We start from the raw sequence: 27,795 nt of genomic DNA, 5'->3' as shown, positions 1-27,795 counted from the left end.
TGTACTATAATATATACTAACATAGTGTATACTAATGTATTTAATATGCTAATATTATTCCTGTTAGGAATCTTGTAAGAAAATCCGAGATATTATAGGCAATGATAAAACTGTTAGTGAAAAATTAGGTCCATTTTACAACCTTATGTAATTATTTTGTGAAATGGTATAATTTCATTAATAACACTTCAATGAAGTGGTAGTTAGAATCATATAGTTAGGAAAAAAAACATCAGTCAGGAGACTGTACACATGCATTTGAATTGAAAACAGTAAGTTGTGTCATGAAGTCTGTCTACTGACTAAGAAGGAAAAGCAATTATTTTCACATGTAAGCAGTAGAATACTGAGTGGAACAAGTTTTATAATGTACAAAAATACTGTGATCATTAGTAAAATATTATTTCTGCTAGGCTGGCCACACTGCAATAATGAGGTTGCTAAACAGTAAGTGGTTCAGAAAAGAGTTTAAAAAAATATTCTAAGTTCAGAATATCTTTCCTGCAATCAAAGGGAAACTGTTTCTCAAGAAAAAATGAACCAATTATTTGATTTTCACCAGTCTGCCATATCTGGAAGTATTGACAGAGAAACGAGCTGCTTAATTTATACAGAAAAGCTGCTCAATATCCAATTTGTAGGTAGATGAACCTAGATAAAATGAGGCTTAAAAAAAAAAAAAAAAGGATTAATTCGGAACAGTGTTAATTTTGGAACAATATGTCTAAATTACAGCTTCAAAATTGCATGAAACTTTTCAGTCAACTCTTTGGCAATAATTAACAGGGTTACTGATTTCTTATTTTTTTTTAAATACTAGTGAACGAATGCAAGACTACTCAGTTTCTGTTATGAAAAAGATGAAAAGTTGAAGAGATCAGCTTTGTTAACACATGGATCAGTGGAATAACTGAAATAATTGACAACTTGGGCTATTTTATCCTAAGGGAATATCTTCAATGAGAAGTGCTAATAATATTAGCTCTCTGCATATCCAGTGTACCATACTTCTTTCAGTGTTTTACTGTAAAAAAAAAATCTCATAGTCTGAAAGAGAAATGAGAGGGCCTTCACAACTCCTAAATTGGGAGTATCTAGTGAGTGCAGTGTTTAGAACATTGGAAAGGATTTGTTCATCCTGTCAATTAAAAAAAAAATAAAAACAAAACAAAAACCATAAAGGACTCCTCTGTAAACGCAGTTGTCCAGTAGGCCTAGAGATCTGACTACATAAAACCAAAACAGAGCACAGCAAGTTATAGAACAGAGCTCTGCATTAACCAAAAAATGAAACAGCCAGATCAATCAGCCAATAGACACAACAGAGCAACATCTAATCCACTATGCTCTATGAGTGTTTCTTCCATCATGCACTATTATCATGTATTTTCCATCCTCTCAGATTCCTGCTGCGTTATCCCTCGTGAACAGCAGCCATGTCATCAGACTCAGAGATGGCCATCTTTGGGGAGGCGGCTCCTTACCTCCGAAAATCGGAAAAGGAGAGAATCGAGGCCCAGAACAAGCCTTTCGATGCCAAGTCATCCGTCTTTGTGGTACATGCAAAGGAATCCTATGTGAAAAGCACAATACAGAGCAAAGAATCAGGGAAAGTCACTGTCAAGACTGAAGGTGGAGAAGTGAGTAAAAAAACTTTCAGGTCTTGAGAATACATTTCTGCTGTGGACTTTTATGATTTTTATTTATTTGATGGCAAATATGTATCTTTCTTTCCTCTGACAGACCCTGACCGTGAAGGAAGATCAAATCTTCTCCATGAACCCTCCCAAGTACGACAAGATCGAGGACATGGCCATGATGACCCACCTCCACGAGCCCGCTGTGCTGTACAACCTCAAAGAGCGTTACGCAGCCTGGATGATCTACGTAAGTACCAGCAGCAGCCTGCCTTTGGGCAGCCGGGAGGAACTGCTCTGCCAGGCCAAGTGGGAGCCAACGTGCTGTCTCCCTTCCTCGCAGACCTACTCGGGGCTCTTCTGCGTCACTGTCAACCCCTACAAGTGGCTGCCGGTGTACAACCCGGAGGTGGTGTTGGCCTACCGAGGCAAGAAGCGCCAGGAGGCCCCTCCACACATCTTCTCCATCTCGGACAACGCCTATCAGTTCATGCTGACTGGTGAGTGGCAACATCTATCTCAGAGGGATTGTACCATGAAGTTCTCTGAAGGCATGCTCTGTCCCAGTAATAAAATGAGACTTTTTCAAAGCTTTCATGGTTCTCATGCATACATGCCAAAAGTGACTCTTTTACTATCTTCACCCCATTGTTTCTACTATTTTGAATTACAGACACCCTTGCACTCACTGAGGGGTTCTAGAGGGTTTTTTGGCTGGTTGGTTGGTGTTTTAAGTTAAGCTGACAGCATAGAGTTGAGAACATTAAACTTACCTGACTGCGTTTCATTCAGCTCAGTATTGTTCATTGAGTTTTAAGCACTGTTCTCCACTTTGTCCCTTTCACAGATCGCGAGAACCAGTCGATCCTGATCACGTACGTACACCCCCTGCTCGGGTCCCTGCGGGGCTGCCCGGTGCCAGGGGACCTCCTGCCTGACCACACGCTCTCTGTGTCTCTCTTTGGGTTGACAGCGGAGAATCCGGTGCCGGGAAGACTGTGAACACGAAGCGTGTCATCCAGTACTTTGCAACAATTGCAGCGAGCGGGGATAAGAAGAAGGAAGAGCAGCAGCAGGCAGGCAAAATGCAGGTGAGGTTCTAGGGATGGGAACCTGAAACTATCCAATTTATTTATGAGGTGTATCATGACAATAAGGTTTCTGTGTTAGGGGACACTTGAGGATCAAATCATCAGCGCCAACCCACTGCTGGAGGCCTTTGGAAACGCCAAGACCGTGAGGAACGACAACTCCTCACGCTTTGTAAGTTGTTGCCTGGCACAAAACAACTTCTTCCTTATCAGCGCACTGACTCAGATATTCTCGCAGTCAGGACTGGAAAAATGGATCTCAAGTGAGTTTTCTGCTTCTTTCAGGGCAAATTCATCAGAATCCATTTTGGCGCCACGGGGAAGCTGGCTTCAGCTGACATTGAAACATGTAAGTGACCCTTCTGGCCTGATCCCTCTCCTCCCAGCCTTCCTCAGTTCTTGCGCTCACTCTGTCCTACCGTCCTCGCCAGACCTGCTGGAGAAGTCCAGAGTCACTTTCCAGCTCAAGGCAGAAAGAAGCTACCACATATTCTATCAGATCATGTCCAACAAGAAGCCAGAGCTAATTGGTAGGAAAGATCACTAACTTCTCCAAGCAAGCATCACGCAGCAACACTCCATTCCTTTACGTGCCAATTCCATTTGATCTCTATGTGTTCGATCTTCTTTTCAGAGATGTTGCTCATCACCACCAACCCATATGACTATCAGTATGTGAGTCAAGGTGAGATCACGGTTCCCAGCATTAATGACCAGGAAGAGCTGATGGCCACAGATGTAAGTAACACACAGAAGTGTCCTTAGGCGCACTCTGACCTTTAACAGGCAAGGTACTTACTCTAATGATTCTTCTACCAGAGTGCCATTGACATCCTGGGCTTCACTGCTGATGAGAAGACAGCCATCTACAAGCTGACAGGGGCTGTCATGCACTACGGGAACCTGAAGTTCAAGCAGAAGCAGCGTGAGGAGCAGGCAGAGCCGGACGGCACAGAAGGTACCAGCACTATACACACCACAGCACAGATTATACCAGAGCACTCACTGATACAGGCAGTAATTCAGAGTCAGCATCACAGAATCGCAGCCACAGAACGGTCAGGGCTGGAAGGGACCTCTAGAGATCACCTAGTCCAACCCTCCTGCTAAAGCAGCTTCTCCTAGAGCAGAGCCTGTCCATTTCCCCAGGTGCTGGTATTGTACAGTAGAAACATGACCGAAGCAGAGGACTTTGCTGGAAGAGCACAACTCAGTGGAAGATGCAGATTATTCTGAAGCATGCAAACTATGAGGGCCAGTGATTCCGAGAGCACACTGCTGCTATTGGCGGAGGCAGCCAGAAGCAACACAAGCTTTGCTGCTGTGCTGAATGGCAGCTTCCCAGACCCAGCACAGACCTAGGAGCCACCCTGCTCACTGCCTGAAGTTTATGTACCCAGGTCTCATTTACCATCAGCTGTAGTCCCCTCCTAATGGAATTGTTTCCAGGTGGTAGGAAGCCAGAATCCTGAAGCTGCTCTGCTTCAAAGCCCATATTCTGGAGACAGCTCCCAATGCCTCAGCTGAGAGCATCGTGCTGCTGCATTTTACATGGGGGGGTTTAAAGAAGCATCTGCTAATATGGCACCTATGGCTTATATGTTCTACATTTTCTGTAGTCTCAGCATGTCTTCTGGCCTTCTTTTTTGTAAATAGGCATCTGAGATGTCTATCACATTTGCTTTGCCTAGCATCATTCAAAGGTGCATTCCTTAGAAATTCATGGGAGTATTTCTATGAAACCAGAGTTATTTGCATATGTCATAAGTATGTACTCTTAAGGTTTTGGGTGGTTTTATCTTGAGTTGTTTTTTAGTGCATGTAGTTTGTGGGGGTTTTAGGAAAGTTAAGACAAGTGAAAATGACTGCAAGGAATACAATGGCATGGAATCTGACAATGATGAATAGCAATGATAGATTAGGCTACAAATAATACTTGTAATCATTGCATGAATATAACAAAAGAGTTATAGAAGAATATAATATAATGACTGCTTAATTATTAAAAACAACTCTATAAAAATTAAATAAAACTTAAGATCCAATTTTCTTTATGTTTCATACTTTACTCTTTCTAGCAATAAATGTACATTAAATACATAGCTGTAAATAAAATGTATAATAGAAGCCGCTCAAAATTAGCATCTGTATAGTTCCTCTATACAGATAAGGTTTGGCCTTCTGACTTTGAAGGACTCTGTATATAATACTGGTGCTTGCTATCATCTTTGCTATGAGACAGGCAGCAAATTGGAAAGTGATGACAAGAGTATATCCAGTGCTCTAGTGCTTGTTTTTAATGATCTAGATTCATAGAAACTGAGAGCTGGGAAAGACATATGTGTGCGATATTTATCCTTAGGGAGAATATGGTTCCATTACGAAATTTGTACGAAATACTTTTTCATACTTTTGGCATAATTCTTCACTACCTCTCTATCTCTAATAACACTAGAGTTTCACCGAGTATAATTTTCAGTGCAGTGTATTTCAATATCAACACATTTCCTTTTCTGTTTATTCTGAAATTGTGACTTATTTGACCTGGCATTTTCATGGCCCTTGGTCCTTTTGTCTGTCTAGTCACTTGTTTCAAAATTTGCATGTTCATTGTAAAGGCATTTGGAAGAATCTTTCCGTTTACAAATCATCTAAATTAAATGAGGGAAAAAATCAGTAAATCAAGAAAAATCACAATATATTTAAAGTATATGTGACTTTTGCAGAAATTACTCTGAACTACTACAAGTAGTATCTACTGGAGAGCCAATATTCAAAGCTGCTGTATGCTTGTTTCCTTAGTTGCTGACAAGGCTGCCTACCTGATGGGTCTCAACTCAGCAGATTTGCTCAAAGCCCTCTGCTACCCCCGTGTCAAGGTTGGGAATGAGTATGTGACCAAGGGTCAAACCGTGCAGCAGGTAAGAGAGAAGTGATGACAGAAAAAAAGATGACATGAATTTAAAACCTTGAACTTCCTCTTTTGCCCTGGATGGCAACTTTTATTTTACTTTTCTTTAGGTATACAACTCAGTGGGGGCCTTGGCAAAATCTGTCTTTGAGAAGATGTTCCTATGGATGGTTGTTCGCATCAACCAACAGCTGGATACCAAGCAACCCAGACAGTACTTCATTGGTGTCCTGGACATCGCTGGCTTTGAGATCTTTGATGTAAGAGGAGAGGCTTCACACAATTTTCCTGGAAGGGGCATTAAGAAACTGGAATAATTTGACGTTTGTTGTTTGGGGGTTTTTTAAGCATGGCTTGTTTTTATTTATTGGATAATTCTGACATTCCTGTAGGAATGGCATTCTTCTGGTTCTCATAGTACGTATTATGCCACAAGGGCTGCAGATTTTTATAGATGTCTGCTGTTGCATGCAGAAGTGAAAATTGCATTGAAAACTGATATGAAAATGTTAAAGAACTGATAGGTAATAGCAGAAACAGATTTTGAGGAAGTTAAAATATGGCATCTTGAAGGAAGATCTTGTTAATGCTGAAACCAGATTCCTTCCAAATGCTTGGGAGTAGACTGGCAGTGCAGACAAATTCAAGCAGATGAAAAGCTGGACTTAGACTAAGCTCTGCAACACTTTTCAGAGCTCATAAATGTGTTGAGACTGTGCCAGGGCCTGAAATGATAGATATATTACAGGATGGAATATTCTGGTCACCTGTCCAGTCCCATGACCAGAAATTGAGGACCCCAGTCATGGAGACCTTACCTTAAAGGGTTAAAATAAAACCTGTTGGAAGATGGAAAGTGTTCCTGGAACTGAACTTCACAAGTAAGTAAATCTCTGCATTCTGCAGTTCAACAGCCTGGAGCAGCTGTGCATCAACTTCACCAATGAGAAGCTGCAACAGTTCTTCAACCACCACATGTTTGTGCTGGAGCAGGAGGAGTACAAGAAGGAGGGAATTGAATGGGAGTTCATTGACTTTGGGATGGACCTGGCTGCCTGCATTGAGCTCATTGAGAAGGTTCTTAAGGCCTACATAAATAATTTTCCAGATGTAAAACATAAAAGGAATCTGCTATGGTCAAATTAAACTGCTCTAACATGTGGCACTCACACTTAATGTAGCACTTAACAGGATTTTTTTCTGGGCGTCAGGCATCTCAGATATATTTTCATTTGTCTGTTACTTGTTGCCTGTGGGATTCTGTTACATAAGACTTACAATTACCATGGGGAAAAAATTTCAGTCCTAGTCATCACTGTTCTGGAGTTCATACTCAAATGCATGTATTTTAATACATGGGGAGTGATTAAACACACTGAGAAACTTCTATTTTAATATATTTAAAGAAATTTTCTATCTTGGTTCCAAGAAAAAGCATTTAGGAAGTATAAACTTCCTTACATATGAATCCTACTAATTTCATTCATTTGGCTTTCCATCTTCAACTAACATGCACATAGTGAATTTCTACATGCTAGGTCTTTATTACATCGCAACGCTGAAACTTATGGGTGATCCTGTTTTCATATAGCTGATAACACTAACAAAACACCCTTTCTGGAAAAACATAAAATTACACATTCAGAGGAAGGGGGTTTGTAAGATTGTTATGTTCCATTCCTCTCTCTTTGATAATTCTCTCTGCTTCTTGTTTCCACGCTTTCTTCACGTGTTGCTATTTCTCCCAGCCCATGGGCATCTTCTCCATCCTGGAAGAGGAGTGCATGTTCCCCAAGGCAACTGACACCTCTTTCAAGAACAAGCTCTACGACCAGCACCTGGGCAAGTCCAACAACTTCCAGAAGCCCAAGCCTGCCAAAGGCAAGGCTGAGGCCCACTTCTCCCTGGTGCACTATGCTGGCACAGTGGACTATAACATCACTGGCTGGCTGGAGAAGAACAAGGACCCCCTGAATGAAACTGTTGTGGGGCTGTACCAGAAATCATCCCTGAAGACGCTGGCCTTACTCTTTGCCTCTGTTGGTGGAGGAGAAGCAGGTGATTTCTTTGAAATCATTTCTACTATAATTTACAGAAATAGAATCTTGTAATAATATTTCACAATAATATTTACATTTCAAAAATTGAAAACCCAAAACCTCACCTACTTTCTGGAACTCAGTCACTCAGACTTATAAAGGATATTACATTTCCCTAGATACCTTAATAGATTTGTAGGTTTTAAGGCAAGACAGCTGTATTACAACACTAACCCAGGTTAGCTGACATACCAAATTTCTGTAATATGAGGCATTCCCAAATGCTGCAGGGAATACAATCAATGTATTAACATGCTACTAAATTTATACGTACAGGGAGACTGCATTTAGTGTACTCACTAGCCATTTCTTAAATTTCTTAAATATCTTACTATGCAAAAAGTTACGTTTTATTTCCTGTTTGCCTTTTCTTAATGTCAGCTTGAAGTCATTAGACTTCCATTCTGCTATCATCTGAAAAAATCATCTGCCTTTGTAGCTTTAAATACTGTATGCATTTGCAGATTTTGAACATATTATTACATTTTCTACTTTTTTAAGACAAACACACAAAGCTCTTCAGATTCTAATCACATGCCTTTGTTGTTCATTTCTTTTTTTAAAAAAAATATTATTGTTTAGAGAGTGGTGGCGGTGGCAAGAAGGGCGCCAAGAAGAAGGGTTCTTCTTTCCAGACTGTCTCTGCTCTTTTCCGGGTACTGTAGAACAATCATTAAACAATTTACCACATTGTGAAAAAAATAAAGAAAATTCAGTTCAGAAAAGTATTAGATTGATCTAATATACAAGATCTTTAATTTCAGAAAGGATAAAGTCACACGATTCTTAATAAAGAAGGATTCTCATTGAATCCTTGGAATCGTTCTTTCAGAACTGCCCGAAAATTATGACAAAAGAGATACTGACCATGGTTTTATTGCAGTGGTTTTACTCTACCTAACATTGTGATTGTGTAAGTGATCCAGGTCTTTGCTCTTGCTCTTAAGGAAAATTTAAACAAGCTGATGAGCAATCTGCGAAGCACACATCCCCATTTTGTGCGATGCCTTATTCCTAATGAAACAAAAACACCTGGTAAGTTGTTAAAATTCAAAGATGTGATAAATCTTTTCTTCTCTGTGCAGTATAATGAAGTACGAATTCATTATGTCATTTATTAGGTGCCATGGAGCATGAGCTGGTGCTGCATCAGCTGCGGTGTAACGGTGTGCTGGAAGGGATCAGAATTTGCAGGAAAGGGTTCCCCAGCAGAATAATCTATGCAGACTTCAAACAGAGGTCAGATTCTATGCCATCCACCCACCACCATATCCACCAATGCTGAATAATTTGCATTTCCTGTTTTAATTACTGTGTGACTTATGGAAGGGGTTCACTGTACCTGCCTTTAGGCATACAAAAGTCAATTGTCCGAGTCAGTCATCCAGTTTCTTTCTTTAGCTAACTAGAAAAACAGGCATTTTCAAACGGCAAGTATTTATTCCTATCCTTGATTCATATTCTGGTATGGGTTACTGCATTTTTTTATTAACTATCCAGAAATGAAGTTGACTACCTTAGACTTAGTTAACTTCTGGGTATCACAGTAAGATGACTTGCAGCCATCAGCATGGAAATGTGAATAAAGAAACTACAAGATATTCTAACTTGTTGGAAAAGAAAATAAAATAAAAAGATCTTGTTTCTTGTTCTGTATCAGCTTGAAAATATTCACATAATATGTGCTGCCACTATTTTTGATGAAGAATTTATTTTCCTCTCCACATATTTTGTTATTGCACGTAAAGTTCTCGTTTGGAGATAAGGCATTAGATAATAGGGAATGTGAAATACGCCAGCAGTTAGTCATGGATATCAGTACCCATACTGTGTCAAGAATTTCTGGACTAAGTGTAAGGTTTTTCCTCAAAACATTTACCCATGAAAATTTGATTTCTAAACAATAGAACATAGTTCAGACATTCAATTCTCTTCCACTCTTGATCTCCCCTTCAGAGAGTCTTAACAATGACATCAGTTGGTACAGGTTTGATTGGGCTTTCAGGAATCTGACCCTCTTCATATTCTACTTCGTTCCACAGATACAAGGTGCTTAATGCCAGCGCTATCCCAGAGGGACAGTTCATTGACAGCAAGAAGGCCTCTGAGAAACTCCTTGGATCTATCGATGTGGATCACACCCAGTACAAATTTGGTCACACCAAGGTACAAATGCTGCTTGACTGATGTACTGTGCTTGCAATACCCAACAGTTATGTACTCCAGCATTCTCTTTGTCAAGGTCTTCTTCAAAGCTGGGCTGCTGGGACTCCTGGAGGAGATGAGAGATGAGAAGCTGGCACAGCTCATCACCCGCACACAAGCCATGTGCAGGGGTTACCTGATGAGAGTGGAGTTCAAGAAAATGATGGAAAGGAGGTAGATGCTTACACTTATTTGGCTTGCTGGGCCACTCCTCATGAGATAACAAGGACATGAACAAAACTGAAAATACGCTGCTTCTCACCAAATCTCATTTCTTTCTCATTAACTTGGTCTACTATATGTGGGTGTATTTCAGAGTATACCCTGCCAGTAGATGAAGCAGTATAAAGCCCTGATACACGAAAAATTTATCGCTTTTAACTTATAACACTCTTTGTACTAATTTTTTGCTGAATTCAGTAAGTGGCTACATTACATGTATGCCCAGAAACCAGGTATCTAGTCTAAGCTAATTACTTTATGTCACCTTTATAATCAAAAGTGAGAAACATGTACTTCTAGCATAAGAGAACTATCTTCTTCCCTTGGATAATTGTCATGAAACGGACCAAGTCAACTTCTGTAGGTGTTCCTTTTCTTTGCTTAAGAAAGTGAGTCAAACATCTGGACTTCAAAACAGTCCAAACAGGCTGACAATCTACATCACAGTAGGTAGTTTTTCTCAGAGATGTGTATTTTGTAATACATCAAATAATATATTTTAAAATGTTCATAAATATATAATTAATAATATAGAAATATTTTATGTACACACATATGTAGAACTATAAGATACTATATGTATAAATTCATGTTATACATATTGATATGTACAAATAAATATGTATGACAAATTTTAAAATATGTAACATAATATATTCTTATTACTTTTCAGGGAGTCCATCTTCTGCATCCAGTACAACGTTCGTGCATTCATGAACGTGAAGCACTGGCCCTGGATGAAGCTGTACTTCAAGATCAAGCCCTTGCTGAAGAGTGCAGAGTCTGAGAAGGAGATGGCCAACATGAAGGAAGAGTTTGAGAAAACCAAGGAAGAGCTTGCAAAGTCTGAGGCAAAGAGGAAGGAGCTGGAGGAGAAAATGGTGAAACTGGTGCAGGAGAAGAATGACCTGCAGCTCCAGGTGCAGGCGGTGAGTATTGCTAATGTTTTTGGCTTGTAATGTCCTGTGTAAAATGATCCTAAATGTGTCAGTAACAGACAAGTTATCCCCAAAACGTATTTATTTTAAAAACATACACATATTTTGTAAAATAGGAACCAAAACCACACAGCGAAGCTAGCAGAAAACTACAAATATTAATTATGATGTGAATTATTTGCAGCTGATTCCTTGCACTTTAAAATCAGAAGCAAAGTCATCAATTTCCAGTTAGTAAATAGTACAATTTACAGTATGGCATTTTAAATCATACATGGAAACTGACAGTAGCAATTATCACGTCTTCATAAACACTATACATACTATATAATTTTCATGTCTTATCATCTGATCAATGAAGGTAGTCTGGAGGTACTATTAACACCTTTTATATGGAGAATCACAATGGATTCATGTGGAGTAGGAGGGGTTGAGAGTGTCAGTCATTTCTCTAGTATTTATGGTCCTTGGCTCCTCCGGAAAAACACTGATGGAAGTAGAGTCCTTCCCTTTTTCTCTAGAAATAAAAAGATAGCAACAAAAATCCCCTTAAAACTGTTTTTATCAGCATGGATTAGGAGTCATCTGACCCCATTCTGATGGGTCAGATGAGCTAGTAGCCTCAGGTTTTCTTCATTTTCAGCAATGAGAAATTCATCCTTTTAGAGTGTGATATAGTTAATCCAAGATTGTAAGGTTTTGTTGCTGTTGAATGGACTGCATATTCATATCATGGCAGATACCTATATCTGCATTAGACAAACCCACTGTAGCTATCTTGCTGAGCTACAAAAAGTCCTCTGCCTGGATAGTGTCATTGCTCTTCACTAGAGCAAAGAGAAAAAGAATAAGCAGTATGTAGAAAATAAAGATTATTTCTTAGTAACATCCATTTTAGAATGCATGTGAATTCAGGTAATTGGTACTGTCCTTGTAAACGCCAGTCTCCCAAACTGTTGTTCTAGACCACAAAGGCCTTGAAACATGTTTAATTCAACTCCTGCCTTTGAAACAGTGATCTTAACAAAAAATTTTGCCAAAACTAAAAATTAAATTCATACTCAGGAAATCTTTTTGGAAGAGTTGTAACACAATTTTCTCAGCTGAATGCTGCAGTTTTTAGCATTCAGGTTTTAAATACTAAAAATCTATGTTAAAAAGGTATGCTAACGAATCTGCCTACATGGTACTCTTCAGTAGAACTCTATGCCAGTTTCCAGTGCAGTCAAATGCAACAACAGTAAAATGATGAAAAGCTAAAGGGAGATACTGCCATGTCTGATTCCAGGCTCTACCTTCAAATTAATATTGGATTTGCATGAGTAGTTCAGGAGTTTTAAAAAAATGCTCAGAAGCTATATTTATAGCGTGATAAAATATTACTTTATTTTCTGGGCTGCAAGCAGTCCAAAAAAACCAGATATTCTTAAAATAATGAGTTTTAACTACAAAGAACATTGTAAGCTACTTTGAAAATAATAATTTCTTTTTGAATATCAGTGACAAAAAACAATTCTTTGAAAATCACTTTATCTAAATGAGCCATTTTGTGTAGGAAGCTGATGGTTTGGCTGATGCTGAGGAAAGGTGTGACCAGCTCATCAAAACGAAAATCCAGCTGGAAGCCAAAATTAAAGAGCTGACAGAGAGAGCAGAAGATGAAGAAGAAATGAATGCTGAGCTGACAGCCAAGAAGAGAAAACTGGAGGATGAATGTTCAGAGCTCAAGAAAGATATTGATGACCTGGAGTTAACGTTGGCCAAGGTTGAGAAGGAAAAACATGCCACTGAAAACAAGGTATGAGGCAGAACCTGTCACCCCTACTCCAGAAAAGAGCATGTGCTGTTACAGGACTTCTGCATCTACTTCCTTTATTTACACTTGCTCTCTTCTTCTCAAAGGTGAAAAACCTCACAGAGGAGATGGCAGCCCTGGACGAGACCATTGCCAAGCTGACTAAAGAGAAGAAAGCCCTCCAAGAGGCCCATCAGCAGACACTGGATGACCTGCAGGCAGAGGAGGACAAAGTCAATACGCTGACCAAAGCTAAGACCAAGCTGGAGCAGCAAGTGGACGATGTAAGCACGGTTGTCCAGAAGAACAGGGCGGGTATAGATTATAGAACTGGCTGGTAGAGCACTGATGGTTATCTTCTATTCAGCTGGAAGGGTCCCTGGAGCAAGAGAAGAAACTGCGCATGGACCTTGAGAGAGCTAAGAGGAAACTCGAAGGAGACCTGAAGCTGGCCCATGACAGCATCATGGACTTGGAGAACGACAAGCAGCAGCTGGATGAGAAACTGAAGAAGTAAGTGTGGCTGTGGGGCACCAGACTGTGGGGGTGGTGCGCTTGGCGGGTTTTGCTCAGACGCTAACACAGTTTGCTTTGCCCAAAGGAAAGACTTTGAAATCAGCCAGATCCAGAGCAAAATTGAGGACGAGCAAGCTCTGGGCATGCAGTTACAGAAGAAGATCAAGGAGCTGCAGGCAAGTGTCTGGCCCTTCCCCTCTCTCAGCCAGTCTCAGGTCGGGAAGGAGGAGGGCATGGGTGCGAAGGGTGCCTAATGTTCCCCAGGCTCGTATTGAGGAGCTGGAGGAGGAAATTGAGGCAGAGCGAACCTCTCGGGCAAAAGCCGAGAAGCATCGGGCTGACCTGTCGAGGGAGCTAGAGGAGATCAGCGAGCGCCTGGAAGAAGCCGGAGGGGCTACCGCCGCTCAGATTGAGATGAACAAGAAGCGTGAGGCAGAATTTCAGAAGATGCGTCGCGACCTGGAGGAGGCCACGCTGCAGCACGAAGCCACAGCTGCGGCCCTGCGCAAGAAGCACGCGGACAGCACCGCTGAGCTTGGGGAGCAGATCGACAACCTGCAGCGAGTGAAGCAGAAGCTGGAGAAGGAGAAGAGTGAGCTCAAGATGGAGATTGACGACTTGGCCAGTAACATGGAGTCTGTCTCCAAAGCCAAGGTACATAAATATTTCCTTGTAGTAATCCAAACATAATGAAGTATTTATATTTGAACATAGAAATTGAAGTTAGTCATACTTTAATATAAATAGCTGCATTTTACAACTTGAATTTGAATTTATATATTTCAGTACTGGTATAATATTATATTGTATCCTTTGGGTGAGATCTAAAACCTTTAGTTGAAGCACGTAGGCTAAGGAACTATGGGGTCATATTGCTTGGTTCAGAATATTATGATAATGAAAAGAAAGGCACAGACCTTATCAGTTTTTTAGTTTCTTCTAAAACAGAAATTACTCCTACCCTTCCCTTTCCTTTTATCCCTATTTTCTTTCCCAGCCTTAAATACTGCAATGACATAATCACTAAGAGCCAAACAGAATTTTAAAATAATTTGTCATGTTACATCCCATCCTTTATATCTATTGAAGAAATGGACTGTACATTAAAAAATTATATAAATGCTGGGATTTAGGAAGCAAATTCCATAGAAGTCTCTATTATTTAACCAAGACATTTAACTTTAATTCTAAATCAGTAGCTTCTTTTTTAGCCTTTTGTAAGACTTTACATTCTCAGTAATTACGTGTTGAACCTTCAATCATCTTCCATTCTGTTCTTCATGCAAATAGGCAAATCTGGAGAAGATGTGTCGTTCGCTAGAAGATCAACTCAGTGAGATTAAGAACAAGGAGGAAGAACAACAGCGCACAATTAATGACATTAGTGCACAGAGAGCTCGGCTACAAACAGAATCTGGTAAGATTTATTTTTTTTTAAGACAACATTGTGTATGAGCTGGGGCTTTAAAAAAAAAAAAAATCCACCAGGTTCCCTAGGTCTTTTTGACCCTGGGTTGAACAATAGCCAGAAATATGCTCTTTTAACAAAGGTGGGCAACTGAATCTGGAGCTGCATTAGGAGTAATGCAGGTTAACAGAGGGTGATCCCCTTGCTCAGCACACGTGAAGCCACGCCTGGAGTGCTGTGTCCAGTACTATGTTCCTCAGTCCAGAGAGATACAGACATCCTGGAGCAGGACCAATAATGTGTTTAAGGGACCGGAACAACCAGTCACTGGAACAAACTCCCCCAGGGTGTGGTAGAGCTCAATCACCGGAGGCTTTCAAGACACAGCTGAACAGGGTGCTAGACAATCTCATCTACTCTGCCCTTCCCATGAAAGGTTGGATCAGATGACCTTTCAATGTCCTTTCCAACATGGACTATTCTATGATTCTGAGGCTGGAGTTTCAAAGAATAATTAATCTATTTCATAACCTAGAGTGCTGATTCCCAGGATACATTCAGGACAGGACAAAGATATTACTTGAGCACATACACCATATAGGACTCATTCTGTCAACTCGAGGTTTGAAGGGACCACTGCACTTTAGTTCAAACATACAGGAAGACTAGTCAGCTATTAGAAAGTGGGCATGGTGTATCTCATTTCTTGTCTATAATATAAATATTTCAGCACGCTCAGAGGTATGGATAGGTATCAGTGATTAGGATCCCATACAAGAAATAATACTTTTTAACTAAAATTATTTTCACATGCATTTAATTATCAAGGTTAATACTTTTAAATAAGTCATTAAAAGGTTCTTTTACTCATCTGAACTCCCCCAGGTGAATATTCACGACAGGTGGAGGAGAAAGATGCTCTAATTTCACAGCTGTCAAGAGGCAAGCAAGCTTTCACCCAACAGATTGAGGAACTGAAGAGGCACCTAGAGGAAGAGATAAAGGTGAGAAGGCTTCGTCATAAACATATGAAATCACAGAATCAACAAGATGAGAGAGAGAAAAAAACACTTAGGTAACTCAGTGCAGGTCTTATGTTAGCTTTGCTCCCCCAGCCTTGCAGCCTATGCACTATTTTTTTGCAGATTCCCAGGTCTTACTCTCTCACTCAGTAGCTTGCACTCCCTCCCACCAGAATAACCCAGTGTCTATCAACACTGCAGTCAGCCTTCCCAGGATATTTCTATTCATTGTTGCACCACGCGTTTTTTCTCCCAGGCCAAGAACGCGCTGGCCCACGCCTTGCAGTCTGCTCGCCACGACTGTGACCTGCTGCGGGAGCAATACGAGGAGGAGCAGGAAGCCAAGGGGGAGCTGCAGCGCGCCCTGTCCAAGGCCAACAGCGAAGTGGCCCAGTGGAGAACCAAATACGAGACGGACGCTATTCAGCGCACGGAGGAGCTGGAGGAGGCCAAGTACGTGGGAAGCGGGATGTCAAACGGCTGGAGAAGACTGAGGCTGTCAAGGGAAAGTGGAGTCTCTGGGAGTGGGTTACGACAGGGGTGGGACAAAGGCAGGGATCTGTTGTCTTTGTGGTAGAGGGGTCAGAGGGAGAGACAGGAAAGCGTGCTGTGGAAAAAGTGCAAACTGGAAGGACAAACGTAGCCCTTAGGGCTAGAAATGCGGAACCAGGCTGAATACTCCTTAGGTGCTAGGACACAGAGTGACAGAACCTGTAGGCAGCATGCAGTCTTGGAACAGAAAAAACACTGTGAAAGGCACTGGGCTCAGAGCCCCCAGAAGTGGCCAGCTGCCCTCTCACCGAAGTACAAAATGGGCTGCCCTCTGGTCTCTGACCTGGAGCTGTACTTATCTCCTCCCAGGAAGAAGCTGGCCCAGCGCCTGCAGGATGCAGAGGAACATGTTGAAGCTGTGAATGCCAAATGTGCCTCCCTGGAGAAGACAAAGCAGAGGCTGCAGAATGAAGTGGAGGACCTGATGATTGACGTGGAGCGATCAAATGCTGCCTGCGCAGCTCTGGATAAGAAGCAGAAGAACTTTGACAAGGTCTTGTGGGCTCCAGCCCTGGGGTTCCTGGGCAGAGCGTCCCCTCCCGATTGCCACATCCACGCTCACGTGCCGTTTCCCTTCAGATCCTGGCAGAATGGAAGCAGAAGTATGAGGAAACGCAGGCTGAGCTGGAGGCCTCCCAGAAGGAGGCTCGCTCCCTCAGCACGGAGCTCTTTAAGATGAAGAATGCCTACGAGGAGTCCCTGGACCACCTGGAAACGCTGAAGCGTGAGAACAAGAACTTGCAGCGTAAGTCCCTGGCCCTCCGCTCCTGGCTGGGCTTTCCCACTGTCCACCACTACCCACCACTCCACAGGGGTCTGTGCCTGCGTGTCTGCAAAGATGCCCGTCACCTTGGTGCGGCAGGGCCCTTCCCGTTCTGCTCCGTGCCTGACCGTGCCGTTGGCCTTTGCTCCCACAGAGGAGATTGGTGACCTCACAGAGCAGATTGCAGAGGGAGGCAAGGCCATTCATGAGCTGGAGAAAGCCAAGAAGCAGATTGAGCAGGAGAAATCTGAACTCCAGGCCTCGCTGGAGGAAGCTGAGGTACACAGCATTACTTATGGCTCTCTTACATGTCTTGGATCTCTGTCTCGTTGTAAACACTGCGGAGTCATTGCCAGGCACAGGAGGAAAAGAGCGTTTGTATAAAAGCGTGCCAATAATATCTAAACGTGGCATTCCTTTATACTCAGGGCTTCGGGGTCAACATTTGTCTTATGAAAAGTATTCCTGTTCACTCTTTCTCAGGCGTCCCTTGAACATGAAGAGGGGAAGATCCTGCGCCTCCAGCTTGAGCTCAACCAGGTGAAGTCTGAGATTGACAGGAAGATAGCAGAGAAAGATGAGGAGATTGACCAGATGAAGAGGAACCACCTCAGAATTGTGGAGTCCATGCAGAGCACCCTGGACGCTGAGATCAGGAGCAGGAATGAGGCCCTGCGGCTGAAGAAGAAGATGGAGGGAGACCTGAATGAAATAGAGATCCAGCTGAGCCATGCCAACCGCGTGGCTGCAGAGGCACAAAAGAACCTGAGAAACACACAGGCGGTGCTCAAGGTCCATTCAACAGAAGTTGCCAACAAAGAAATTTATTAGGTGGTATTTTTGGTACCAAACAACTCTGAATCTGCTTATAATTTCTTTTCATGGCTCTACAGGATACCCAGCTGCACTTAGACGATGCTCTGAGGACACAGGAGGACCTGAAGGAGCAGGTGGCCATGGTGGAGCGCCGAGCAAACCTGCTGCAGGCTGAAATTGAGGAGCTACGGGCGGCACTAGAACAAACAGAGAGGTGTAGAAAGGTGGCTGAGCAGGAACTGATGGATGCAAGTGAGCGTGTGCAGCTCCTCCATACCCAGGTGAGATCATTTCGTGAGAAATGTACTCTTGGTAAGTAGGAGAACATCTATATGCTTTATTCCAGTCATAATTGGAAGCTTAACTTTGAAGATGAGATTTACCTTTTCCGTAAATCATCATCATAATAATAAGAGATGTTTGCTGAAAAAGTTTGTATTCTGACTGTGTTCCCAGGTTACATTCAATGAAACCCATGCTTCTACCTTCTTTGTATCCTAACATAATCTCCAGAGGAACATTTAGTCACACACATCAGATTGTATTCACATATGCCAAATGATCTGCCAACTGAGCAATCAAGGACTGAAACTCTGAGACTACAGGCATCCATTCCTTGCTCAGTTGAAATGCAGCATTAGGGAATCCTCATATTCTTTCAAAAATGTGCTTGCTTGTCTAGCAAGAAAGTGGGGATGAACTCCTGGTCTGGTGCAACCTATGTTAAGCAGACTTTGACATGAGCTACATGTCATTACAGGAATCCAGCAGTCAAGTACCGAAAGCTATGGAAAGTGTCTGGTTTCAAATGCTGAAAAGTTTCTAGAATGAATCCGTCCAATCTACATTACAAATATTGCTCTTTTCACTTCTTGAGAGTAGATTATTCTTCCCTAATTCTGTTGAAGAGAAGGCATTTCACTGACTCCCTCACTCTATTTTTACTACTTTTCTCTGCTAGTCTTGGTGGGTGGCATGGCACAGATTATATTTCTAAGTACTCTTTTCAAAATACTGAAATTAATTATTGGAGAAAACCAAAAAGCATTGTTCCCCAGCTATAAGAAATTTTACAGAAAAAAAATGTGGTATCATTTTTTCATATAATTATGTCTGAAATGATTCAAAATCCTGCAATGTTCTGGATTTGAACAGAACACCAGCTTGATCAACACCAAGAAGAAGCTGGAGACAGACATTACCCAAATCCAGAGTGAAATGGAGGATACGATCCAGGAAGCCCGCAATGCTGAAGAGAAGGCCAAGAAGGCCATCACAGATGTGAGTTGGGGGCTCCCTTCAGTGCCGATGGTGGGAGTAATTTCCCTCACATGGTCTCCAGCCCCACAATGGCTTTGACCCTTTGCTCTCATCAGGCAGCCATGATGGCAGAAGAGCTGAAGAAGGAGCAGGACACCAGCGCCCACCTGGAGAGGATGAAGAAGAACCTGGACCAGACGGTGAAGGACCTGCAGCACCGTCTGGATGAGGCCGAGCAGCTGGCTCTGAAGGGAGGCAAGAAGCAAATCCAGAAGCTGGAGGCCAGAGTGCGTGGGGCTTTTCTTTGTGCATGAGTGAGCACGCCACGTTAGCAGCCAGCAGGGAAGCTCCAAAGATGGGCTTCTCGTTGCAGGTGCGGGAGCTGGAAGGGGAGGTTGATGCTGAGCAGAAGCGCAGCGCTGAAGCCGTGAAGGGCATGCGCAAGTACGAGAGGAGGGTGAAGGAGCTGACCTACCAGGTAAGGAGGGGGCCTCCTTGGCCTCACACACCCTTCTTGCATGAAGCCAAGATGTAGGCCTTAGGGTTTTCATTCTGTCCTGAGTCACACAGTTAAAAAGCAGAAGACTGAGAATATCAGAAGAAATTATCTTTCTGGTTATGTTAGGAAGATCCAGCTTATCAGCTCTGTCTCTACTGGACAGCAATGGTCTATAAGGAATGTTTCTCACTGTTTCATGTAGAGGGCATTTAAAAAGGAGGGGAAAAGAAGTGCTTCTCTTTTTTGTCCTTCTCTTTAGTCTGAAGAAGACAGGAAGAACGTTCTCAGGCTGCAGGATCTGGTGGACAAGCTGCAGATGAAAGTGAAATCCTACAAGCGACAAGCTGAGGAGGCTGTAAGTATTGCTGTTTGCAGTTCAGTCTCCATACAGGTGGAGGTGGAATTCTGTGAGTGTGTTTTTCCCCAGGTAGCTTTGTTTGAACACTTAACTTTTCAGCCTGTTTTTTCACTGTGCACTCAGAAATGAACAGCTTTTCTGTCTGAACAGCTCAGGGGTCTAAAGGGGTATAGAATACATTTTCTGTGAACATTACTGTGCCACTGGGTAGAGCAGAGAAGTTCTGCTCTACAGAAAAGAGTAGAAGCTCAGGTCAACATTGTGGGAGTAAGTCTCTGCTTCCTTTCACTTTTTTTTATTTCATATTTCTGCTTAGCAGAGGGAAAAAAATTACCTTCAAAAATTGTAATACATAATTCTATAGAACTAAATAAATAGAAAATCATGTCATGAAAATAACTATAATTATGTATAAATTATTTAAAAATTCAAAAGTTCATTAGCACTTCATACCCAGAGAGAGATTCCTGGTATGTCTTATTAACCATGTAAACATTTAGCATTTAAGCTATTTCTTTGGATTCCCCCTAGAAGTATTTGGGAGAATTACATACTACCACACAGTCTTTTTTTATTATTTTTATTATGTAAAAGCAAAATACCACAGCATGTCCAGTGCAGTGTTACAGTAGGATCATTATTAAACATTTTCAAACCTGTTTTTTATCTCTCCCTATCCCCAGGAGGAGCTGTCCAATGTCAATCTCTCCAAATTCCGCAAGATCCAGCACGAGCTGGAGGAAGCCGAGGAGCGGGCTGACATTGCAGAGTCGCAGGTTAACAAGCTCCGAGCGAAGAGCCGTGAAATTAGCAAGAAGGCAGAAAGTGAAGAGTAAATGCCTCCGGTAGTTCGAAGTGAAAGAGAATTGCACAAAATGTGAAATTCTATCACTCTGATTTTGTAATCACAGCTTAGTCCTCTATGAATCTCTAGATAATGAATACCTAGACAATAAAAATTGTAGAGATTTTCCAATGGAAATAATGAGAAGTTCACTTTTGTATTTTAATCAGTATCCTGAATTCTTTTAAGTTGTACATTTTTCATTATTTATTTAAATTCATTCAATTTAAAATCTTGCTTCAAGTATTCTCAAAGTGTTTCAGCCGCTGTTAAAAAGTGGTCTAATCAGACATCCTGCTTCGTTCTCACCATGGAATTTCATCTAAGATTTCCTCAAATGAGAAAATAATTATTTCTTTGCAATAGGATCTAATTATTCCTTTTAATTTCTGCTTTACAGAATAGAATAGATTTTAAGTCAAAGGTTCTGTCCAAAGAATAAGAATTTATTGCATCTTCTAGTAATCTAGTCTAATCATTGATTATTCTATTAAATCACGTGTCTTATTTGCAAGATCTTTTTTCCACTTTAAACCTCTGCAGTCCTTCAAGCCACTTCCAAACAGAGAACATTTAAACTTAAAATAAGATCTGCTTTTAACTTTTGTTCATGAAAGTGATGTGCAAACCAACATTCCAAGGGCAGCATAACCATCTACCCCACACAGTCGTTCACTGTCTATATTCTGTTCCCAAAAGTCCCCTGAGTCTTCTAAACTGACCAGGCAGCTACTTAGCTCCTATGTTGTCTCTGGGGTAATCCAGATAACTTTGCCAAGGATGGCCTCACTCAGAGTGAGAGGTTTCATTCTTTGTAGATATTGGCATACATCAGAGAATCCATGGTCTCCTTTGAAAACAAGGAGAAAAAGGTGTTGTTTGGAGAAGCCAAATCAACCATTCCTGTTGAAGATGAACTGCTATGCCTTCCAGAATGAAAAAATAATTATCTACAATGAAAAATGTCAAAACAGTCTCTATAGGATAATAGAGAAAATACTCATCTGGGAGAAGGATGACTGCATTTGATAGACCCATCAGCACTACTGAATGGCTGGCAATTGGTTTGTGTTACATGGGCCTGTCCAACTCCTTTTTTGATTGGTATGATGAACCTAATTTCTGGTCAGAGTTCCCAAGCACCAAGGAAATTCAATTATCTTCATTTTGAGTTGGGCCATACCCTAAAACTTTCTTCCTCATTTCTCTCATTATCTGAGGTCTCATATCAACTTCTTCCTTTCATAACCCAATGTTAACTGGACAGTGAGACTGTGGTGCTATCATCTGCTGTGTTTTGAAGAAGTCCAGAGTGGAAAGCTATGATAACCAACACAGTGTAGTTGCTTTCCTTGCAGTAGACTCCTGTTTGTAGTTTCTTCATTTGGCTTCTTCTGAGAGGATTGATCCAGCCCGCAATGCATCGGCATTTTGGCATTGAGACACCAGTGTCACAGACCAGTCTTACAGCCATTGTACTTCTCAGTGAACACAGGTTTGACTAAACAATACTGCAGGTCTCAGAACTGATCATCATTCTACATGGTTTGCCAGTCATTCACAACCCTTCCATTTCCTCTAAAAAAAAAAAAATAATAAAGTTATTGAGCTTCCTAACCATAGAGTGGGTAGAAAAAGACAGAATTATAACTGGTTCAGTCTACTACAGTTGCTCCTGATTATGTATTAGGTTATATAACCTTTAGTTGTTTTCCACTGGTCTGATTATTAATTTAAGACCCATAAAATACAGTGGTCAGTGACTGAGAGTTATTCAGTACTTTTTCCCTTGTGTTTTCTGTTTAATGAGTATTATTCAAGCCAGGCTTCATGATGGAAATACTAAATTCCTCATAGCCTTTCCAAGGTTATGACATACATGTGTGAAACATTACACATTAATATATTCACTGTATGCAATATGTGCATACATATATAGATATGTGTATATATGTATATATACACATGCATACACACATATAAATAAAGTTTCCAAAGCTATTTTTTCAGCAGCAATCCAATAATACGAAGACGTATGTTACTGTTTCATCACTGATATGTAATCAAGGTCAAAAATAGTCACTATTTTTAGCATTCAATCTCAAGGCTTTGATAAGCATTTTACAGCTTTACAGGACAGCTTCCCCTGACTCCAGTCCTAGTTGAGTGTCACCGTATTTCCAAACCCATTCCCAGACCCACACGTCAGGCACCTGAGAAATTAAGTCTGTGGGATTGATTACCACCTGTGAGAAGTGTTGCTACCAAGTTCCTTTTGGAGGAAGAAAAAAGATGACAAATCAGCATGCAGCCTCCATGCCGTGTAGATATCCCTGTTTTCCTGTATGCCACAGAAAGAAAAGCAGTCGAAAGCCGCCTTGCTCAGAAGCCTCTGTACCTGCCACAGAACCGTTCAGGCTTTTGGGGACCCCACTTCCTAATTTCAGGGTATTTTTTTCCTGCCTCTGACTCAAGCAGATTATATATATGCTTCTTTCAGGCAGTGTGTGGACTTCAAACTAGATCGTACTCCAAACTGTTACCATCCACAGACACAAACTTTAGCTTTGCCTGCATTCCAGTGTACAGACAGGATTTTACTTTTACACAGTGTATAGACAGGATTTTACTTTTACACAGGCTTTTTCCTATCTGCTTTGCAGTGTACGCACAGGGTGAAACCCTGGGTTACAAAATATGGGCTGCAAAAGCCCTCCAGACTCTGGGACCTGTACCAGTTCATTACAGAAACCAAGGCTGACAGGTCTATTTTATCACCCCAACAGGGCAGCTCAGCCATGAAGGGGAGTTTGTGAGCCCACAGGCAGCAGCAGCAAATATTGCTGTGCAGCAGACAACACCTCATCACCCATAGACATCAGCTGGCGTGGTCAGAGAGCTGTGCAATGCTGTGGCAAGCACAGCAAGCCTCCTCTGACTGTGGGGTTCTGCTGGTCATACGTACACTTCAACCATGTCTAACGGGCTGACTGTGAGTAGTCAGACCTTGAAGAAGAGGCTGGGCAACAGCTTCTCCCTCTCTTTGTCTGTCTGCCACACCTTGCAGACACTGTGCAAGGGCACCAGTGAGCTACGCCACCCAGAACGGTTGCAACAGACCTGGTCTCATCAGGTTCTGTACAGTATTGGGCCATTCAATACATCAATACAGTGACACCACTGGCACCAGAAAAAAATGTGAAAGCTGTCACCTAGCCTATCTGGCATCACAACATTCACAAATGACACAACAATATGCTGATGAGGCTTCAAACATCATGCTAACATCAGCAAAACCACCAAGTTTGACTCCTGACTCTTTCCACTTCCCCTCCAAATGACTTATCCCATCCCTACCTGCCCCAGGTCCATGTGATCACACCATAGCTGTGTGTTGGCAGCCCTGCTCTTATCCCCTTTTCCATGCTTGCTCACACCCTGTGTTCACAGAGCAGTGCTACCAAGCCTCTACAGCCCTATCAGCCAGGTTCTGCCTTCCACGCATAATCTGACAGGTGGATACTGTCGAATATCTCCTGAAAAGACTCCTGCAATACCGTGCTGTGCCCATTACAAAGCAGTGCCTTGCTTCAGTCAAGCCTTAAAACACAACAGCAATGAGGAAAACCATCTCTGGTCTAGGCAAACATTTCCAACAACAAACATTAAACAGCTAAAACCATTCACCCACAACAGTCATGCCTCAGATAAGTCTGAAGGAAAACAAAAGCAGTAAGTGGAAACGGCTCAATGCTACGCATGCTTTTACAGAAAAAGGAAAATAAAGCCTCGGTCTGGTTCAGCCACGACATTGTCTCTGCCTGGCTGACTTCTGCTGAACCTCTGCAGACATGAGGCTGCAGCTGGAGTTTTGCCCCACTGGTGCGATAGACTGCAGGGACAGGGACTGACTGAGGAGCTGATCCCACCCTGGAACAGCCGACACAAGCAACTTCTTGCAGCAGGCCAGTCGCAGGAATGAATCCCAAAACACCATGAAAGATCTGCGTGTGCCTCTTCAGGTCTTCCTTCCACCTTCTGTTGCAGATGACACATTGTTCCCACAGGGAAGCCCAGCTAACGTGCAGGCAACATCCGAGCAGCCTGTGTTAGCTTATGTGATAAAAACTTGTATGTACACCCATAAAGCAGCACAGAGAGACAATGGCAGGAGGGGGAGCCCAAATAACACCCTGCCCAGCTACTCCCAGGCCCATCACAGGAGCCATCAGTCCTTTAAAGGCACTTTTCCTCCAGCCCAGAGGAGCACAGGGTGCATGGGGACCCTGAGGAACAGTACCTTTGCCAGGCCCCTCCCAGGGCTGTCCTGATGCCTGGGATCCAGGCGTGAAGCCCACCACCATGAGCCATGGGAAGCCACTCTGCTTTCAAATTGAGGGGGGCTGCTGCCAGGGGGTGTGGGACGCACCACGGGTTGCAGGGGAATGTGGAGGAATTGTAGAGGAATGAAGCTGCGTTAATTAACATTGATAATATACAGCTGCGGGTTGGCTTCAGGGGCGGTGGGTTGGCTGACGTGGATAAGGTGCAGCTGTGGCTGGTTCCTGCAGAGTAGTTAAATAGCTCTAAGGGGTAGGGAAGGGGAGTCTTGGATGAGGCAGAGGGAGTGTGCTCTGGGTGTAGGAGAGACAAGGATAGGTCCTGGGAGAAGCAGGGGGCCTGGATAAGGAGAGGCTGGCTGGAAGAAGAGCCCAGAGATGGGGTGCAGCAGAGGCAAGAAGCAGGGTAGACTTGCCTGAAGAGGATAAAGACACAGCATGGGCAGTAGATGAAATTTTGAAACCTTGTGGGTGGTTGGTGGCTGTGCTGGGGCAAGGCGTGGGAGCTACTAACTGAAGTTAACCTGGGATGGTAAAAGCCTTGCTGCAGCTGGCTGGTTTTGATAGTGCTGTGACAGGGGAAGAGCAGTCATGCTCACAGGGGGGCTGCTGATGGGATGCTTAAGGGAGGAACCAAAGGTGTGGAAGCAGGTGAGTAGGTGATCAGGCCAGGAGATGGCACCACCTTTTAGTCTCATACACAGAGGCCTCACCAGTACCTGGTACTTAGTCCATGCATGCACATGTATACACTGGATAGTGAGATTTCATGGAGAGATTGCAGAGAAAATATTTCATAAGAAGACAGGACAGACTGTGGTGATGAGGTTCAGGACTCAGCCAGAAAAGCACACAGAGTGGTACAGTTTTCCATGTGATCGGCCCCTTTTATACCCTTTTCTGTTTACCTGCCTCTTTGTCCCTCCCTGCATTCCCCTCATGGGCTTGTACAGCTCTATCAGTTCCTGCACCCACCCCAACCCTGTCTGGGATCTCCCCTGGTTCATGTAGCAGTTGTGCAGTCCAGGATGATCTTCCTGGAAATAGCACCTGTAGCTTTCTGATAGCCCATCAGTTAATGTCCCTGGTGAAGTTTGTTTCTTTTTGTCTTGGGTTTTTTTTTGTCAGGTCTGTGTCTCCATGTATATTGTTTCTGGTTCCCCCTTTTACCTTACTTTCCCAGCTGACAAGGTCCTTGATCTGGTAACCTTGCTGGAATAAACATTTTCACGCTCTTCACATGCCTTCATCAAGTAGTGTGACTGATCGGATTTGGTTCCCATCACCTCCTCCCTCAACATTTGTCAGCCAGGTTTGTGTCCTGGTATGTTCTTGGTTATGACTTCCTTTCTTACTGTCCCTTGTGTGTCAAAAAAGGTCCTTAAGCAGATACCCTTAAAGGAGCAGACACTCTCTTTCCACATAATGTTATAGAGCAAGTCAAAGTTACTCTGGTTTGATGTTCAGCCTGCTCCGTTACATCCTCTGCTGGATAACGGAGTGGCACAGAAGCCAGGCTCCTTCCCAGGGGCTGGGACCTGGGGTATGCCTGCAGCCCTCGTGTATCGTAAACCTACAGGCCAGGACTGCACGCTGGCAGCTGTCTTAAGTTGTCCCAAGCTTGAGGCTGGTTTCAAGCTTATCAGCACCCCATACAGTGATAGAAAGAATGAGGGGAAAAATTTGCCTCCCTAAGTCTTCACACAGACTAGGATGGGATGCATTAAAATCACAGTCCATGAAGAAATTATTGTAGACAACTGGAGAAAAAAAAATACCTTGTTGGTTAAAGCAAGCTCTTGAAGCCAGGAGCGAAGTGTTGCCTTATTTGGCGTTATCGGTGCTGTCTTTGGGTTCCTCCATCCTTCACCCTGGCACACAGCAATGTGGAAAGAACAGGTCAGTGCAGCTGACTCCATAGAGCCTTAAACCAATCCTGTCCCTGAGTAATTAGCAGAGAGATCAGAGCTTCAACACGTTTACAACTAAAGAGTAAATTATTATTGACCAAAAATAGAGTGCTTGAATGCTGTGTGGGCAGGAGGTTACATATAAAGAGCCACAGCTGAACGCAACCTTATTCTTTGTTACCTCAGCATCTCACGGTAAGTCCCATCTGCTTGCTTCATACTCTGACCATGACATCTCCACAGCTCTGCAGAGAGGTGGAATATGTAGGGGCATTTTCTTCTCATTCCACACTTCTAACATTCCACGTCATGCTTTATATGCAACAGCAAGGTCAGAGTCCCAAACTACTCCAGTGTGGCGGCACAAACAGAAACAGAAGAGCCATGCTGTTCCTTGGAGGGGCCTTCTACAAACTTTGCTACCTCCAAGCCCTATGAAGGACACAGGAAAACGAACTTTGAAGGCAGTTGGAATTGATTGGAAAATATATGTAATGTAGCTGATCTTTTCTTAGACATTAGACTTGTTTTCAGCGGATCTGAACGCGGGGAGGAACACAAGATTCTCTGTGAGATTTGGTTCTAGATCAAGAGCTGTAAGGGTCTGTG

At 42.6% G+C, this 27,795-nt stretch overlaps 1 protein-coding gene across 1 annotated transcript; it reads left to right on the top strand.

Moving 5' to 3' along the window:
* The first annotated feature begins 1,427 nt into the window (after positions 1-1,427).
* On the top strand, positions 1,428-21,165 carry LOC130143785 (myosin-1B). Its single transcript, XM_056326681.1, has 38 exons — positions 1,428-1,640; positions 1,744-1,887; positions 1,981-2,137; positions 2,485-2,512; positions 2,611-2,728; positions 2,808-2,900; positions 3,014-3,077; positions 3,160-3,258; positions 3,363-3,466; positions 3,548-3,686; positions 5,531-5,649; positions 5,750-5,899; positions 6,546-6,716; positions 7,388-7,697; positions 8,321-8,394; positions 8,686-8,773; positions 8,860-8,977; positions 9,781-9,904; positions 9,981-10,117; positions 10,839-11,094; positions 12,659-12,901; positions 13,006-13,182; positions 13,266-13,411; positions 13,500-13,590; positions 13,679-14,068; positions 14,705-14,831; positions 15,708-15,826; positions 16,101-16,297; positions 16,706-16,889; positions 16,976-17,141; positions 17,314-17,438; positions 17,643-17,951; positions 18,053-18,256; positions 19,131-19,256; positions 19,352-19,522; positions 19,609-19,713; positions 19,994-20,089; positions 20,776-21,165. The coding sequence occupies exons 1-38, from the start codon at positions 1,437-1,439 to the stop codon at positions 20,926-20,928; spliced, it is 5,826 nt and encodes a 1,941-aa protein (XP_056182656.1). The 5' UTR covers positions 1,428-1,436; the 3' UTR covers positions 20,929-21,165.
* Positions 21,166-27,795: the final 6,630 nt, after the last annotated feature.

Source organism: Falco biarmicus, chromosome 1 (assembly GCF_023638135.1).
Source record: "Falco biarmicus isolate bFalBia1 chromosome 1, bFalBia1.pri, whole genome shotgun sequence".
NCBI lineage: Eukaryota > Metazoa > Chordata > Aves > Falconiformes > Falconidae > Falco > Falco biarmicus.
This window is presented reverse-complemented; position numbering and strand designations above follow the sequence as displayed.

Coding starts and splice junctions, on each gene's coding strand:
- LOC130143785 (XM_056326681.1), top strand. CDS start 1,437: ATGTCATCAGACTCAGAGATGGCCATCTTTGGGGAGGCGGCTCCTTAC. Junction 9,905..9,980: donor ACAAATTTGGTCACACCAAG/GTACAAATGCTG, acceptor CTCTTTGTCAAG/GTCTTCTTCAAAGCTGGGCT. Junction 16,890..16,975: donor AGCAGAAGAACTTTGACAAG/GTCTTGTGGGCT, acceptor GTTTCCCTTCAG/ATCCTGGCAGAATGGAAGCA.